The 16,722-nt window shown below is 40.5% G+C and overlaps 1 protein-coding gene across 2 annotated transcripts in view; it reads left to right on the top strand.

Annotated features, from left to right (window-relative positions):
* Positions 1-16,722, top strand: part of CTNNA3 (catenin alpha 3) — a 577,723-nt gene that overhangs the window by 431,589 nt on the left and 129,412 nt on the right. For both annotated transcript variants that reach the window (XM_075423092.1, XM_075423093.1), the window contains one exon: positions 9,460-9,660. In XM_075423092.1, the coding sequence (XP_075279207.1) occupies positions 9,460-9,660 (201 nt within the window). The remainder of the gene's footprint in view (positions 1-9,459; positions 9,661-16,722) is intronic.

The following is a 16,722-nucleotide window of genomic DNA, read 5'->3' as shown; positions in this document are numbered from 1 at the left end:
TTAAGTTAAGGCTCACAGTTGGTGGCAAATGTACTGAAGAGTTTTACGACCGAGTCTGTAAAAGGACTTGCTGATGGAGAGAAGGCATGTTTCAGTAATTTGTGGAGCCTGTATATGTCAGCCTCAGCCCTCGCTCTTTTTGGCTGGCAGTTCTTACTTTTTTTTTCCCCCTCTGTATCACAGAATCAGAAAATCATTCTGGTTGGAAGGAACCTCAAGGTCTAATCCATCCTGCTGCTCACAGCTGGGCCCACACTGAATTCAGACTAAGAACAGAGATTTCACAACCTCTCTGAGCAACTGTTCATTATTCTAGTAGACCTCATTATCCTCGCAGTGTTTATTTGTTTTTTAATTTCCCCCTTCCCCCCCCCTTCAGATCCTCACGTGTTTCATTTTGACTGTTTTCTGTCATTTGCCAGCCAGAGTCAATTAATCTATTAATGTAGAGTTAAGGTTACCTAGCAATGTTCTTCCAGCATGCTGCATTTGATAAAACTTAAATTTCTAAAAAGTGGTATAGGAGATGACAGACGTATGCTGATTAACTCATGTCTTCTTGGATCGGTCTGTATTAGGTATAAATGTATTTAAATGGTGGAGGCACGCTTTGGAGCCGTTTAGCAAAGCTGGGCATGTAATGCAAGTCCATTGAAGTACTACTTGCTATGGAAAAGGGAGGGAGGGGAGTGTTTTCTCGGTCTCCACATTTGTGATCAGATGTAAGAGATGTATGTGTACCCTGAGAATTCTAATATAAATAACATAACGTTGAAGTCGTTGTCTGTCTGCAGTAGTTGAGACAAAAAAGGGTCTATTCCAGTGCTGCCTAGTCTCCTAGTCTAGGCCAAATGGCCTTCTAGTTAGTGTTAACAGGAGCTGTCATGATCTAATTAAAGTTGAAGGGGTTTATTCCATTGTACTTCATGAAAAGGAGGTTGTTGAATTTGTTTTTTAGGAAGGTAAATACACTCTTGGAAAGATATTACTGTATGTTGGTTATAGTTATTTTGGTGAAGACAATGCTTTTAGGAGAGAATGGTTATTAACGTAATTATAGTTACCCAAGTTCATAGCTGAGACATGGCTAGTCTGACTAAAATTTGCTATGTACATTCTGGAAGTTAGTAGCAGTAGGGAGGGGGGGACATATTGTGAACATGATTTGTGGTTATGGTGATTTCCAGAGATTAACCAAGAATGCTCTGTTTCTTCTCCCTCATTCTTTCCTCGTTCATGTCCTGCTACCATTTCCAGTTCATTATTTTTCCTTTCTTGTCCTGCAAAGTCAGCATCATGTCACAGAGTATTAATACATAAAAAATTATTTGTTGTCATGGACATTATCATGGATTATATGAATATGAACCATCTCCTGTAATTTTTAGAATTAAAAGTGAGCTAATCATTCTCAGGTTTTTATAGCCAGAGGAGAGAAATGGGGACCTCTAAGGCCCAAGTCAGCTGTGCACATTTACATGTGTACATAAAGGATGAGGTGGATTGTCCCTAAAACAAACAATTTCAGTTGACATGAGAAGGGTGTGTTTAAATAACTAGGTCAAATGAAGAGTCTAAGGGCAAGGTGTATGAGTGCATGCCACCTCCGTGTGTTCTGGAGGAAAGTGTTTCGTTGGTCATGGCTGGTCTTGTAGCCCAGGAGAGAATTGGAATATGTAGATAGAGGAGTGACCCCTACCAAGCTGGGTATCCTTATGTTTCTGCTTTTTGTGGCTTCTCTTTATCTCTTGCCTATCCAAGTGTCTATGCTTCTGGTCTACTTTTTCTCTGCCTTTACTCTCTTCAGATTCTTATCTGGACATCAAGATGGCCTGTATCCTTTTACAGTGTACTTCCTTGTTTTCAGAGATCTTGGAGCCAGGCTCATGTAAAGCTCTAGGAAAGCAGAGAGACTTAAACATGCCAGGACTTAAGACTGTGGTTCCTTCATTTCCCCAAGATCCTGGAATAAATCTGGATGCTGAATGGGGAAGATGACAATCCAGGAACTTCTCTGTAGGCTGATTTTTGTGCCCAAGATCTTAAGGGTAAGGACTGAAGTACAAGCACTTAGCGTCTCAAACCAACCAAATCTTATTGTAATCACTTGAAAATGAACGAGGGAAAGAAATAAAACTCAAGAAAGGATTAATATTGCTATGTAGTTCTCACTCATGCAGGGAGAGAAATTTTCTGTAATCTGAAACCTTCATTAGCCAATTAAACTGATAGTTTTGTGCTGCCAACTCTGTAATTAATAGACACTTCAAGAAACATTTCTTTGAATTTTCAGAGGGGTTTTTTTGGTGGTGATGTGGTGGGAGACTTTGGGGAGGGGGTTGTTTGGGGGATTTTTTGTTTCTTTTTAGCTTTCTTGAATTTAAATGCTAACATCTTGGAATGATCTGTGCACATGTGAATGAAAATGAACATTAAGGAGAGGCTGCCAACTCAGTCAATACTTTGTTCACCCTGAGGTAAAATCCAAAAGACATACACACTTTGGTTAGTATTTTCTGTGAACAAAGCTGAAGTTAATTTTTCAGACTACAAGTTGGAGTTTCTAAAAACATACACAAGAAATTTATTCTACAGTTTAAAGCAATGCTTCTGTTTTCCTTCAAAATTCATCTGTAGTGAGTTTCATAGATAGTGACAGATCTTGAAGAACTTCAGTACCTTGCCTAGGAGAGTGCCCTTATGCCATCCCTGCTTTTCTCTGTCCACATCCATATTCATTTTCCATCCCTATTCTGTTGTCTGGTAGCTTTTGTTGTGCAGCCTCCAGTTCACTGTTTGAGATAGCCACTGTGTTTTTGTGCTTATGTCCCATGGTACTGGACACTTTTTTTACCTTTCTCCAAGTTAGCTCACTCTTTCCTGGAACTATCTGGCATGCTTCCTAGACATGTTCTTCTTTCAGGAAAATTCGGCCTTGCAGCCTAGTACCCGTTAGCATGAGGCATACCTATTAACTCAGGAGGCTTTTCATGTATGCGCTTTCCCAAATTTGATCTCTCATGGCATCACTGCTCCCCTTTCAGGAAGAGATTGTAGTTGTGGCAGACTTTGTACTGTCACTCTAGTGTTTCTGTAAGGTGGCTGTGGGAGACTGTGTCAAAAATGTTTTTGAAGTAAGCAATAACCAATGCACTCCTCTCGTCCACAGAGCCAGTCCTTCATCACTGAACAGAATCAGTTTGGCCATGCTTTATTTGCCCTTGGTAAATCAATGCTGTTTGTTCCTAATCATCTTCCTGTCCTTCGTGTGCCTGGAAACGCTTTCCATCAGGTCTTGTTCTGCAACTTTTTTAGGAACTGAGGTGAAGCCTTAGCATGTAGCTTTCTGGATCCTCCTCCATTATTTAAGATGGACATAGCAATAGACCTGTATGTGCATTTCATATTACAGCTGTATGTGTCTAAAACTGAGCGTCTGAGAACCACCATGCATTTGAGTAAATATCAGACCATTTTGAACCCTGTCTCTCCGTGCCAGTCTTGGTCTCAGACAGAATGATGCTGTTGTCAGCTAGATTAGCAACAAATAGTATTAGAAATAATCATCTAGTTTCTTAGTTTTGGCAGATAAAATGTATTTAATTAATAAAATCAGAGAAGAAAGGATATTTATTTTCCTTGTTCTGAGTAATTCTTTTTCTCCACTTCTTTATTCAGTTAAAAATTCTTCTACTGAAGTTGCCAGGGGCTTTGAACATGAAGTGTTTAGCAGTGATTTCTTTTTTGAATAGTGACTAAGACACTGTCTTGCTTGTGGAATGTAGATATTATATTAAAAGAGCCCCAAGTGCCAAGAAAACCTATTTCATAAGATTGCTTATGGAGATTTAGCCTTCAGTATTCTCTGAACTTCAGTATGTAGGAGAAAGGTGGAAATTAAATGGAACTTCTCTTTTTTTCTGAATACAGGAGGAGTGGTAACAGGGGATTGTACAGCGGGACTTGCATCTTCCACTTAGTGGTCTTGTTGTCTTAACATTGGCACCAGAAATTGCTAAATCTAGGTATGGATATTATTAATAATTATTTGCTTTCAAATGTCTTTTGGGTTTCACCAAATCATTATGAGTCTACAAGAGTGTGTCTTTTGCCGTACTAGATAGTGCCGTTAATGGAAAACTTGAAATCCTTTTCTGAGTAGCACTAGAAGGTACCATGCCTAGGGAGTAGGAGTGGTTTACTTTATGTGCAAAGTTTCTTTGTTTCACATTTTATCATGCCAACAGATGGTAAAAGATAGAAATCATTTTGGTCAGACTAAACTATCACTGCATACATTTCTACATCGAATTTTATGGTTTAGGGCTTGCAGGAAAGTATGTTTTATTTTTCATCTTGTCTTCAGGAGACCAAACAAATGAAGTTTTCTAATGCTACTTCATATACTATATTTCTTAAATTTCTGATAATTCTTTTTCTTTTTTTCTGTAATGTTTCCGTTTGGTCCATGATTTTCTTGACCTGAGTGGAGAAACTTTAATAAAAAGTGCTTCAACTGAGGCCCTATCAGTGCCAGGTGGAGTTGGAAGGGCATCACCTGTCTTTTTCTTCAGATGACGTGCAGAGGAAGACCTATTGATTTTGTCCCAGAGACAGTCTGAGTCATGGCTTTGTCAGACAGCTTTATTATCCAGTGGTTAGCTCAGCTGAGACACGATTTTTGGCCAGTACAACTAACACCAAGATCACAAAGGAAAATCAGAAGGTACAGTGCACCACTCGTGATAATTGCTGTGGTGACTGTGGCAATCTGACAATTTCTTTAAACATCTATCAGTCCACTGTTACAATTAACTCCTATACTAGACACTCTGACTCATGACAAAGAGATGGTACATCATCCTAATCTTCCTTTTCGGGTTTGGAAGGTACAATACTTGGATGAAAATCAAAAGTTGATCTAATGCATTTTGTGTAGGCGGAGAAAGCATCTGTGAGAAGGATACAGGTTACAACAGTCTCAGCTGGACGGTGATCAGTGCTGGTTTGTTTCCCTTTCCATTAGATGTGCTAAGGCAAATGTGGAAGCTTGTTTATGCCTGGAGAAAATGAAGTTAAGCAGTGTTTTATTGATTGTGAAGTACCTCATCTGGGAAGAGTTGCAGAACATTGTGAGAGACTGCGTGTTAGCTATGGATATTCAGAAAGGCTACCGCTGTATAGTACCAGTGAGTGTGGATGAGGTCATTTTATGCTCATTGAGTGCACATGTTGTCTGTGCATTCTGTCACACTGACACGAGCTTGTGAGTTTTTGACAGAAGTATGGCATTTGTCAAGTGCTAAACTGACCCCTTACATGTGACAATGTATGGATGTAGCAAGAAAAAGTGTTGCACATCTTTTCTAGTACAAGGTGGATGCGCCATATACAGTTGTTAAAATCTGTGTCCATCTTTGTCTTCTCTGAAACACAGTATCTGGAAGGATGTATTACATTCTCATTTAGATTCCCTGACATTATTGCAGGCTTTGATAGTTAGATTCTAAAATTACTTAAAAGCATTCTTACCAATTTGGAAGGACACAGCTAACTGGGATCTCAGGCCACAGCGTACAGTTCTAATAGCATTTCCACTCAGCATCTGGCCTCAAGTTCACTTTTTCTTTCTCCATGAAGGTGTGGGTTTTGACACCTCTTAGAAGGGTTTGGAAACTGGGAGCTTCCTGTGATGTGTTCCATTTATGTAGTATTTCCATTAGGCCAGATGCGGTGGGTTTTTTTTTGAAATTTACTTGAGATTCATATCACACAAGATAGCCAGTTAACTATGTTTTTCTATTATGGAGATTTCACTTGGCAAGTATCAGAAGAGCCCTACCTTTCTATTTAAACGGGACTAAGCCCTTTAGTTGTTGTCTTTGCTGAACAGTTAAAAGGCAGTGTATGCTTCATACAAAGGCCTTTAAAGTGGGAGTTGCTCTATCCACTTCTGTAATTATCTCTGTTAACACTTGGACAATATTAAAGCTAATGCAATGGTGATGTGTACTACTTCATTTTAGACATAACTGTGGCAGCAGAAGTGGGATATTGTTAGTCCTTTCTCCTGCATTCTGATCATGTCAGTCCTCTCCATTTCCTTCAGTGCTTCAGCCTTCTTCAGCCTGGTGCACATTCACAAACTGGATTGTTTGGAGACCTCCCACCGTGGAAGACACACAGGGAGAGATGCCTGAAAAAAGAAAGAGGAGATACTAACCTGTACAGCACAGGGTAGCTCCTGAAATGTCTTTGTGCATTGTGTCATTTGCCCCTTTCTTTCGCAGTTTCATGTGTTGTGTTTGACATGGGGGGAACTGAAATAGTTGCTGATCCTGTCATTGCTCTAATTCCATGTAGATGGTGGTCCATGGGGGTAGTCAGAGAATATGCACAGACTGAAGAAACAATGCTAACAAAGTCACCACTGTTAAACTTTTCTTTTTTCTGCTGACCACCTGACATGTACCTGGAGGGATATGGACATTCCGTATTCAGAGAGGCATTCTATGATGTAGCGGTTTTGTAAACTGGACTGTAACTCGTGATTTTTGCAGAGGTAGAATCCCAAGATACTCATGCCAGCTGCAGTTAGTAATTCAGGATTACCTAATAACGTGTTTTGTATGTCCAAGTTACCAATGTTGTCCAGTGTATTGTATAACATAAAATGTAATTTAATCCTGAATGACGGTTGTGAGAAGAAAAATGTAAGATCTGAATTATTTCATGGGTTGATGCAAGAGATGTTTCACAATGGTGCTCCTGAAGATAGAGCAAATCTGTTACCTTCACATCTTGCATTTCTAATGTTCTTGTATTACATTCTCTGAGAGACCGCAGAATTTAGGTCTGTGTAGGAAAGGAAATTCAATAATAAAATTAATATGGAAGCTTTTAAGACGTGTTTAAGCTTAAAAGCCATAAGCATATTCTCCTTTTAATTATATTTTATGATATTACCATCTATACCATAAGTTAAATTTTATATTTACATTACTTTGCCTGAAAAAATGGACCAAGTGCTTCAATAGTGGTGCTACAGATGGGAATCCTAGCATACCACATACCTGTTCTCTCAAAATCTTCACATTAGTGATACTGTCTTCTAGCCTGATCTGAATTCTTACTCAGGTCTGTTACCATTTGGTTTTATGACCAGTCTTACTTTAGTATCAGTATCTTCTCCTTCATCTCCATCCTCCTACAGACTGATGTTCTTTTTTCTGTTACTACAAATTCGGGTATCAAAAAATAGTTTGTTATGCGCAAATACAGATTTACTACTGCCATTTGAAAAATGTTGAGAAGATGGGTGTTCAGAAAGACAGAAGGGTAATAATTTATAAGAAGAATTGTATAATTGCTTGGCACCCTTCTGCATTTGTCTACGTTTTCGTTTCTGAACGAGTCAACCCAACAGTAGCTTCCATCAGTCCTTAATCAACCATTTTCTCCTTGTGCTTTCCTCTAGCCAACAATTTGTTCTGTTTTTAGCTGCTGACATTATGCATGGGTGACTTGGAAATGATAATGTGCCATGCTCATGTTGTATTTATATGTTTTATAATAATTTCTCTTTTCTGGCTGTCTTAGACACAAATCAGCATCAAACTTCCCTCAGTCGGGTCATTAAATCGCATAGAGCTGAGTGAAACAGCAAAGAAAGGTTCAAGATAAGTGAAGTGTCTCTTCTGTACTGAGTGTTCGGTGCCTTTTAGTGTGGAAGTGTGTCAGGCAGCTGAGTTTGTCTTGGCATAGGGCAACTGCCTCCCTTAAAAAAACAAACAAAAGAAGCCTGTCAAAGAGGAAACAGCAAAAGCAGCTTTGCAGTTCTACCTGCATTGGAGGTGACTGCCAGATACAAACATGTCTGGTCTGTAAGGAAGACTGAGTCAGCTGATCAGCTGATTTCAAACTCCCGTACTTAGCAACGACACCACTGGGTACCTCTTTGGATAACACACTTCTTCACCTCCCAGGTATTTCTTTATCTTACTTTATCAAATACTGAGGAAGCCCTGTGAATGTGAAATATTGCCTAGATTCAGAAGATAGCAATTTCTGTGATATATACTGTTGTGATTTGTTTTTGTTTTTTATTTTTTTTAATGGAAGAATGGTCCTGTTTTATTGCATCTTTCAGCCCTTTGGTAGTGGGATGATTTTGTGCATGCTTATTTTTTTCTTAAGGCTTTTTACTCGAAGGATCATCTTTCACCCATTTAATCTCTCATCCAAGAACTGCTGTCTAAGAGACTTTTTGTCTTTCAGAGGTTCTGTGTCATTACATTTTTCACATAGGTTAACAACACTGTTCTGCCTATTCCCAAATGTCATGGTCTGTTATGTGTCAGAAATGTAAAATTTTGAATATATGTGTATTTGGACAGGCAGAAGGTGACTATAACATGTATATGTTTTGAATAGTAAAGTATAAATGGGTAGGCTTTGGATATGCTGTGGCAAATAATTTAATTACAGTTGACAACAAACCCATTGCCATACTGTAGAAAAGATGAAGAAAACCAGAATTTTTTCATTTCCTCAGTGCGGCTTTGAATTTGTGAGATGATGATGAATGCTGAAGAGGGAAATTTTACTAAGGAAAAAATAATATTGTAGGAATGAAAGTATGATGGTAGAAAAGACAAATCCTGTTGTTAGGAGATGACAGAGATAGCTGAAGAGGGCAAGTATTGTGTGGGAAGAATGCACGATGAAAGTAGCTGTAGCAGGAAAGCCAGTGCTGTGTCATCATGTTAATATGTTGATAAGTGATACTATGTGTATGTGTATATAGGTAGATATTTGCACATATTTATTTCAATATCACGAGTAGTATATATATGAATAATATACATAGTAATGCAGTAAATATATTACTGTAAGAAATGTAAATTGTATGAAAAATATGTAATCATGCAATAATTTAATATGTAATAGTGTAATTTTAGTACCACACACCAAATACTACTCTTTCTGTTCACAGAAGAATTTGATGTAGCATGAACATTCTAACACACTGATGTAAAAGTAGTTAGTTTAGTTGCTGGGGCAGTTGTTTGACGACAGAGATTCATGTCATTATGGAACCTTTTGTCATAGTGGCTTAAGAAGGTTTCTACAATAAGTAACAGCTTTAATCCCTTTAAATTTTCCTTCCTTCTGCGAATATTCACTAGATATGTAAGATTTTGTGATTTTCATATTTTTCTAATACTTTCTGACTCAGTACTTTATTGTGGCGGTTGCTTATAGGAGAGTGTTACTGTACCTTTGGATTCTAAGAATCAAGAAATTAGTTTAAGGTTTACATGCTCAAAGCTTTTTATCCAAGCCTGTGCTGGACGATGCAATTCAACAGGGAAGTAAACATGCAATCAACTCTGTGTCAAAAATATATCTGATTGTTTAAGAGGTGCCATCTTAAAAGAAATGTTGTTTTATTTGCAGAAAGCCATATTCTTGAGGACGTAAACAAGTGTATCATTTCACTGAGAGAGCAAAATGTGGACAATTTAGATCGTGCAGCAGGTGCAATCCGAGGACGTGCTTCAAGAGTAGCTCATATCGTTTCGGGTGAGATGGACAATTATGAGCCAGGAGCTTACACCGAAGGAGTGATGATGAATGTTCAATATTTGACCAAGAATGGTAAGTCTGATTTCTAAACTATGTTCTCAGTTTCTTTAGTGTTATAAATTTTCCTTTATATGCCACAGTTAAAAGTGAATCCTGTGATTCTCTCATCTAACATGCTAATTATGCACTAATGATTGACTGTATGATCTCTTACCTCCTTTCAGCATGCTATCCAGTTATGATGATACCATGCAGTTCAGAACTACTTTTTAAAATTTGATTTGAATTACATCATTTATGTATGGTCTTTTTAAGTTATGAAAGACTTTTACTGGAGTTTTTAAATAAATGCAAGTAACAATGTTTGGGGACTTGTGACTGATGAGGCAGCAGCTTTCCACATTGTTGTACTGGACTCACTACATCTATTCTAAGCAGATGAAAGGCAAAATCAGAGAAACAATCAGGTTCGTGATTTGTGTGTACTTACCACTTTAAGGACTGTTGAGCAGTGATAAATATCCCCAGATATCTTCAGTTTTGCTGTAGAAATTTGGAAGCTCCTAAAATGGTTTGCAGTATCCATTTCGTTTTTCATGATATTGAAAAAGAGGGTAACCTGTACTGGAATATCCCTGTGCTGGCAGCAGGGGTGTAACTGGACTATTTTAGAAATGGTTTCTGTTGTTTTTGTAAGCCGTTGTTGTTCATGTAAACGAATCTCAGGAATTTCATAGTGTATACTTAATTTAAAAAGTTGTCTGTGGAGCTCCCAGGTCTTCCATGTTTTTAGTGGTTGCAAGTCTGATAGTTGGGCAGTTAAAAAAATTTTCATTCAGAAGTTTTCTGGCAAGTCTGTACCTCTCTGGAATGCAGGATTTAGCTTTATGAACTCAGAGTTCTAAATCCTAGCTCTGTCAGTCTAAACAAATTTCCAGTACCTTACATTTGACTGACATTTACTTTATTTTACTGCAAAAAAAGACAAGAATTTTGTTTGAGCTCTTTCTTAATCAGTTCAAGTGGGTCCAGGACAGAACTGTCTTCATGTGAAACAAGAGTGAATTGACGTTGCAATGAAGTGGAAAAGGGACAAAATAGTGAGAAGAGTTTGAAATAGGCTTGCCTGTTTTTGTTATCTTTTCTGGTATTTTGATGAGAAAATCTGAGAAGTTTCAACATGATGTTCTTTTTTCATAACTTCTGAAAGTACTATGACAAATATCAAGGGAAGCAGCAATTACAGGAAAGCATAGATTTGATTCCCATGTAAAAGCTGAGCTCTTCTTTCTTGAAACCGGTAGTGTTTAAACACATTAGGAGCTGACACTGATTTCTGTTCTGTTGCCTTGCTTTGACAGTAATATATAATGTATCTAAATCCATGTCTCTACAAAAGACAGGAAGACATAAAACTGGTTCTGGTTGGAATGTTTGCCTGTGTCAAGGGACGTCAAGCGTGGTGACATCTGCTCAAATGTCTTTGCAGTACTTCAAACCTAAGAATTCAATATATTTACATTATTCAATAGGAGTGGAAAAAAGAAACCTACTTTTAATTCTTACCTGTATTTATAGGATCTGCAATGAACACACATCGAGTCATGTGAGGTTTTTTGGATGCTTGATAGTTTTGGTTGTTTGTTTTGACTGTTTCAGCTTACAGGGAAAATGCAGGTAAGCTGCAGCCCTCAGGTGAAACCCAAAACATTCTGTTACTGCTGCGTCTTTTAGGAGCCATCTGATTGCAAAGCGACAATTCGCTAGGGGAGAACTCTGTGTTTATGCTGCCATAGGCTCCTAAATTAGCTTGCATGAGTAACCTAGGGCAGTGAAGTGCATCCTTTATGCCCAGTGAAAAGGTAATGTGTTACTGAAGAGAAATTATTACAGGCAGAGTATAGAGTAAATGAAAATTGAATTATAGAACAATAGCATACACAGAAAGTGCAGAGAAATAAAAACGCAAATGAAAAAGAGACCGGGAGCCAGAAATGGGAAGGATGGAAATTGGAGGTAACAGGATACAGAAATTGTGCATAAGGAGGAACAGATACATTTAATCTTTGTTAAAACAAAGACTGAAGTTAAATTGTAAAGCATATGTTGAGGTAATTTATGAGAAAAAAGAGGTTAAATTCTCTGCATTCCAGTATATTCAGGAAAACACCATAAAATTGCTGAATCTGTCTCAGCTGGAAGACATCAGACATATTTGGGATGGTTAAGTGATCTAGTCAACAATAATACTGTAATACTGCTGTACAATGAGTATTAAAAACTGGTGCTTAGTTTCTTGGCTCAAGTTGTATAATCTTGTGTAGACACAAGTTGTTGTTGACAGCCAAATGGATCTCTCCAGTACTGTGCAATAGAGTGTCTGCTTTCTCAGGCATATGTTACGCCACTCCTCCATTTTACTCCTTCCCTTTTGCCCAGTAAGAAAACCCAAAGCAAACTAGTGACAAGGCCCTCTAAGAGCACTGTTTACATTGAATCAAATGATTATAGAATGGTTTGAGTTGGAAGGGATGTTAAAGATCGTGTAGTTTCAACCCCCTGCCATGGCCAGGGACACCTTCCACTAGACCAGGTTGCTCAGAGACCCATCCAGCCTGGCCCTTCCAGGGAGGGGGCATCCACAGCTTCGCTGGGCAACCTGCCCCAGTGCCTCACCACCATCATAGTGAAGAATTTCTTCTTTATATCTAATCTAAATCTACCCTCTTTCAGTTTAAAGCCATTACCCCTTGTCCTATTGCTACCTGCCCTTGTCAAAAGTCCCTCTCCAGCTTTCTTGTAGGCCCCCTTCAGGTACTGCAAGGCTGCTGCAAGGTCTCCCTGGAGACTTCTCTTCTCCAGGCTGAACAGCCCCAACTCTCTCAGCCTTTCCTCCTGGGAGAGGTGCTCCAGCCCTCTGATCATTTTTGTGATCAGCCCTCCTCTGGACCCACTCCAACAGGTCCATGTCTCTCCTTTGCTGAGGGCTCCAGAGCTGGATGGAGGACTCCCACTCTGGTGTGACCCCACCTGAGTAGAGGGGCAGAATCACCTCCCTCAACCTGTTGGCCCCGCTTCTCTTGATGCAGCCCAGGATACAGTTGGCGTTCTGGGCTGCAAGCGCACATTGTCAGGTCATGTTGAGCTTTTTGCCAGCCAGCACCCCCAAGTCCTTCTCCTCAGGGCTGCTCTCAATCCATTTTCTACCCAGCCTGTATTTGTGCGTGGGATTGCCCCAACCCGTGCAGGACCTTGCATTTGGGCTTGTTGAACTTCATAAGGTTCACACAGGCCCACCTCTCAAGCCTGTCAAGGTCCCTCTGGAAGGCATCCCTTCCTTCCAGCATGTTGCCTGCACCATACAGCTTGGTGTCATCAGCAAACATGCTGAGGGTGCACTCAATCCCATCGTCCATGTCACCGACCAAGATGTTAAACAGCACTGGTCCCAGTACTGACTCCTGAGGGACGCCACTCGTCACTGGTCTCCACTTGGACATCGAGCCATTGACCACAACTCTTTGAGTGGAACCGTCTAGTCAATTCCTTACCCACCAAGTGCTCCATCAATCAAATCCATGTCTCTCCAATTTAGACACAGGGTTGTCATGCGGGACAATGTCAAATGCTTTGCACAAGTCCAGGTAGATGACATCACTTGCTCTTCCCTTACCCACCAATGCAGTTAGCCCATCATAGAAGGCCACCGAATTTGTCAGGCATGATTTGCCCTTAGTGGAGCCATGTTGGCTGTCAGCAATCACCTCCTTGTTTTCCATGTGCATTAGCATAGTTTCCAGGAGGATCTGCTCCATGATCTTGTCAGGCACAGAGGTAACACTGACTGGCCAGTAGTTTCCTGGGTCTTCCTTTTTCAAAATGGACATTATGCTTCCCCTTTTCTGATCACTGGGAACTTTATTGGACTGCCAAGACTTCTCAAATATGATGGATAGCGGCTTAGCAATTTCATCCACCAGTTCCCTCAGGACCCGCGGATGCATCTCATCAGGTCCCATGGCCTTGTGCACCTTCAGGGTCCTTAGATGGTCTCAAACCTGATCTTCTCCTACACCGGGAGGTTCTTCATTCTCCCAATGCGTGCTTTTGCCTTCTGCTACTTGGGTGGAGTGGTTGGAGCACTTGCTGGTGAAGACTGAGGCAAAAAAAGTCGTTGAGTACCTCAGCCTTCTCCACATCCCGGGTAACCAGGTCTCCCGTTTCCTACCAGAGAGGGCTCACATTTTCTGTAGTCTCCCTTGTATCACCGACAGACTTATAGAAACTTTTCTTGTTGCCCTTGTCATCCCTGGCCAGATTTAATTCTGTCAGGGCTTTAGCTTTCCTAACCAGATCCCTGACTGCTTGAGCAATGTCTCTGTATTCCTCCCAGGCTACCTGTCCTTGCTTCCACCCTCTGTAGGCTTCCGTTTTGCGCTTGAGTTTGTCCAGGAGCTCCTTGTTCATCCATGCAGGCCTCCTGGCTTCTTTGCCTGACTTCCTCTTTGTTGGGATGCGTCGCTCCTGAGCTTGGAGGAGGTGATCCTTGAACACTGACCAGCTTTCTTGGACCCCTCTTCCCTCCAGGGCTTTATCACATGGCACTCTACCAAGCAGGTCCCTGAGGAGGTGAAAGTCTGCTCTCCTGAAGTCCAGGGCAGTGAGCTTGCTGTGCACCCTCCTCTCTGCCCTAACGATCTTGAACTCCACCATTTCGTGGTCACTGCAGCCAAGGCTGCGCTTGAGCTTCCCATTCCTCACCAGCCCCTCCTTGTTGGTGAGAACAAGATCCAGCAGAGCACCTCTCCTCGTGGGCTCCTCTGTCACTTGGAGAAAAAAGTTATCATCAGTGCAGTCCAGGAACCTCCTGGATTGCTTATGCCCTTCTGTGTTGTCCTGCCAACAGATAACGGGGTGGTTGAAGTCCCCCATGTGGACCAGGGCTTGTGATCGTGAGGCTACCCCTATCTGCCTATAGAGGGCCTCATCTGCTCGGTCTACCTGATTGGGTGGCTCGTAGCAGACACCCACTATAATGTCACCAGTCCCTGCCCTGCCTTTAATCCTGACCCATAAGCTCTCAGTTGGCTCCTCATCCAACCCCAGTTGGAGCTCCATGCGCTCCAGCCAGTCATTGACATAGAGGGCGATACCCCCTCCTTGTCTACCCTGCCTGTCCTTCTTAAAAAGTCTGTATCCTTCCATTCCAACATGCCAGTCATAGAAGCCATCCCACCACGTTTCCGTGATGCCAATGAGATCATAGCCCTGCAGGCGTGCACAAGAGTCAAGCTCTTAGAAGTTAGGTAATACCAGACCTGAAGTTGTCTTTGCAGCCTTGATTTGCACTCTGTGTGTGTATGCATTATGACATTGTGATTATGTGATCATACACAGCTATGTTACAAAACAGCTGCTTATTTGAGGTTGCTAGATGGACCTGCTTTAGACATATGCCAGGGTCACATATTAAAGGAGGCTGGTGTCCATAGGATCAGCGTGGAAAGTAATGAAGTAGAAGACTGCAGGAAGAGAATACATGATCTGATAGTGAGAATAGTTCATTTGGACTGCCACTGTCTGTACAGAGTTTCTGTGCAGTACTGTGTAAGTTAATGAGGCTACAACTAATTGTGGGGTGCATGAGCGCTCCCCAGCTCCTGGTCTGAATGAGGACGCTGACTGCATCCTTGTTCTAGATCATGATGAGATTGGGACATGCTCTGTCCCCTCTTGTTCTCAGGTTTCAGCGGGAAAGACATGTAGGTGTGTGGGTAGGAAAGACAGCCGCAAAGCATTCCAGCCAACTCATTACTCCAGATGATTGCAAGTCAGCATTGAGAATCGTGCTCCAGAATCTGTGTGAAGCGTTTATGGACCACTGGAGAAAATCCTGTTCAGTCTTGTGGTCTGTATACTCCCTGCAGGCAATTGTTTAAACCAGCATTTCCTATCTTGATTTTAGGAGTGCAAAGGTGGTAGAGGTTCAGCCTGTATTCTGTTATGGTTAAGACTGTGAAAATGTTAGTACTGGTACTTCTCTGTCATTCCTAATGTCTGGCACTGTTGGTTAAATTTAAATATGTAGATCCTTGCATTTTGATAGGGTTTGTGTGCTGTTGCATGAAAGCAAAATGAGAAATTTAGAAACACTGATTATAAAAACCTAAGGTTTTTCCATTTCAGGACTGGAAGAGTAGCCTTGTACTGTATTTTTAAATATCAAAGTCTACTCTATCAATTTACTGCCTGCCAGAATCTGGACCAGTTAAATTTAAGTAAACAATTTATATTATAGCATATATCCATTCATAAAGCCTGTATTTATTGTAAATTTTGTCTGCAGTTTTGCTTTCATGTCAAGGTATAATGATATACTATATCCGTCTATATGTATGTATACACATATAAATCCTCTGGTTATTTAGATCTAAGGATCTTGTAAAAAACAAGGAAAAGGGAGGAGACGAAGTTGATAAATATTGTAACTGTCTTAAGGAATTAGTGGAGGTGTCTTCCTCTGAATCACGGGAGGTTTGAGTCTGTGGTTTTCTTATTCCCGTAGTACTGATGGAATTGCGGCAATCCATTGTCCACAGCCTCTTAAAACTAGAATTATGAAATACCTTGTAATTCACAGAAGGATAGGGCTTAGCTAGCAATGACGTATTTGAAATGAAAAGCAAATTTAACTGTTCTCATTTTAAAGGTCAGCAGAAGGCGTTGTTCTGAGACAGATACTGGTGTGACACACAATGCTGTTCTCACTCACTTTGAAATATGGATTAAGACAGAGTTTAAGCTCTGAGAGTGGTGATATCAAATGTAAGGTTGAACATAGATTGGAAAATTTCTTCCTGCCTGAGGAAGTGTTTATAAAGCTGTGTCCCTGCCTGTGAATTCCAAATGATTCTCAGTATGAGGGATGTAAATCAGATTTTTTTTTATAAATACCCTATGTTTAAATTGTGTACATCTCACTGAAAGTCATTAAAACTGTTATTCATGTGGTATTTGTGCCCAGAAACTATGAAGTGGTAATTGAATTGACTGGTATCTAACAGTTTTAGAGATTACTGCTCTTCTGATGTGATACGAGCCATGTTACTTGTAGTTGGGGATTGATTGTTTTTC

This window comes from Opisthocomus hoazin, chromosome 6 (assembly GCF_030867145.1).
Source record: "Opisthocomus hoazin isolate bOpiHoa1 chromosome 6, bOpiHoa1.hap1, whole genome shotgun sequence".
Classification (NCBI taxonomy): Eukaryota; Metazoa; Chordata; class Aves; order Opisthocomiformes; family Opisthocomidae; genus Opisthocomus; species Opisthocomus hoazin.
Note: the sequence above shows the minus strand (reverse complement) of the source record. Positions and strands in the feature narration are given on the sequence as shown.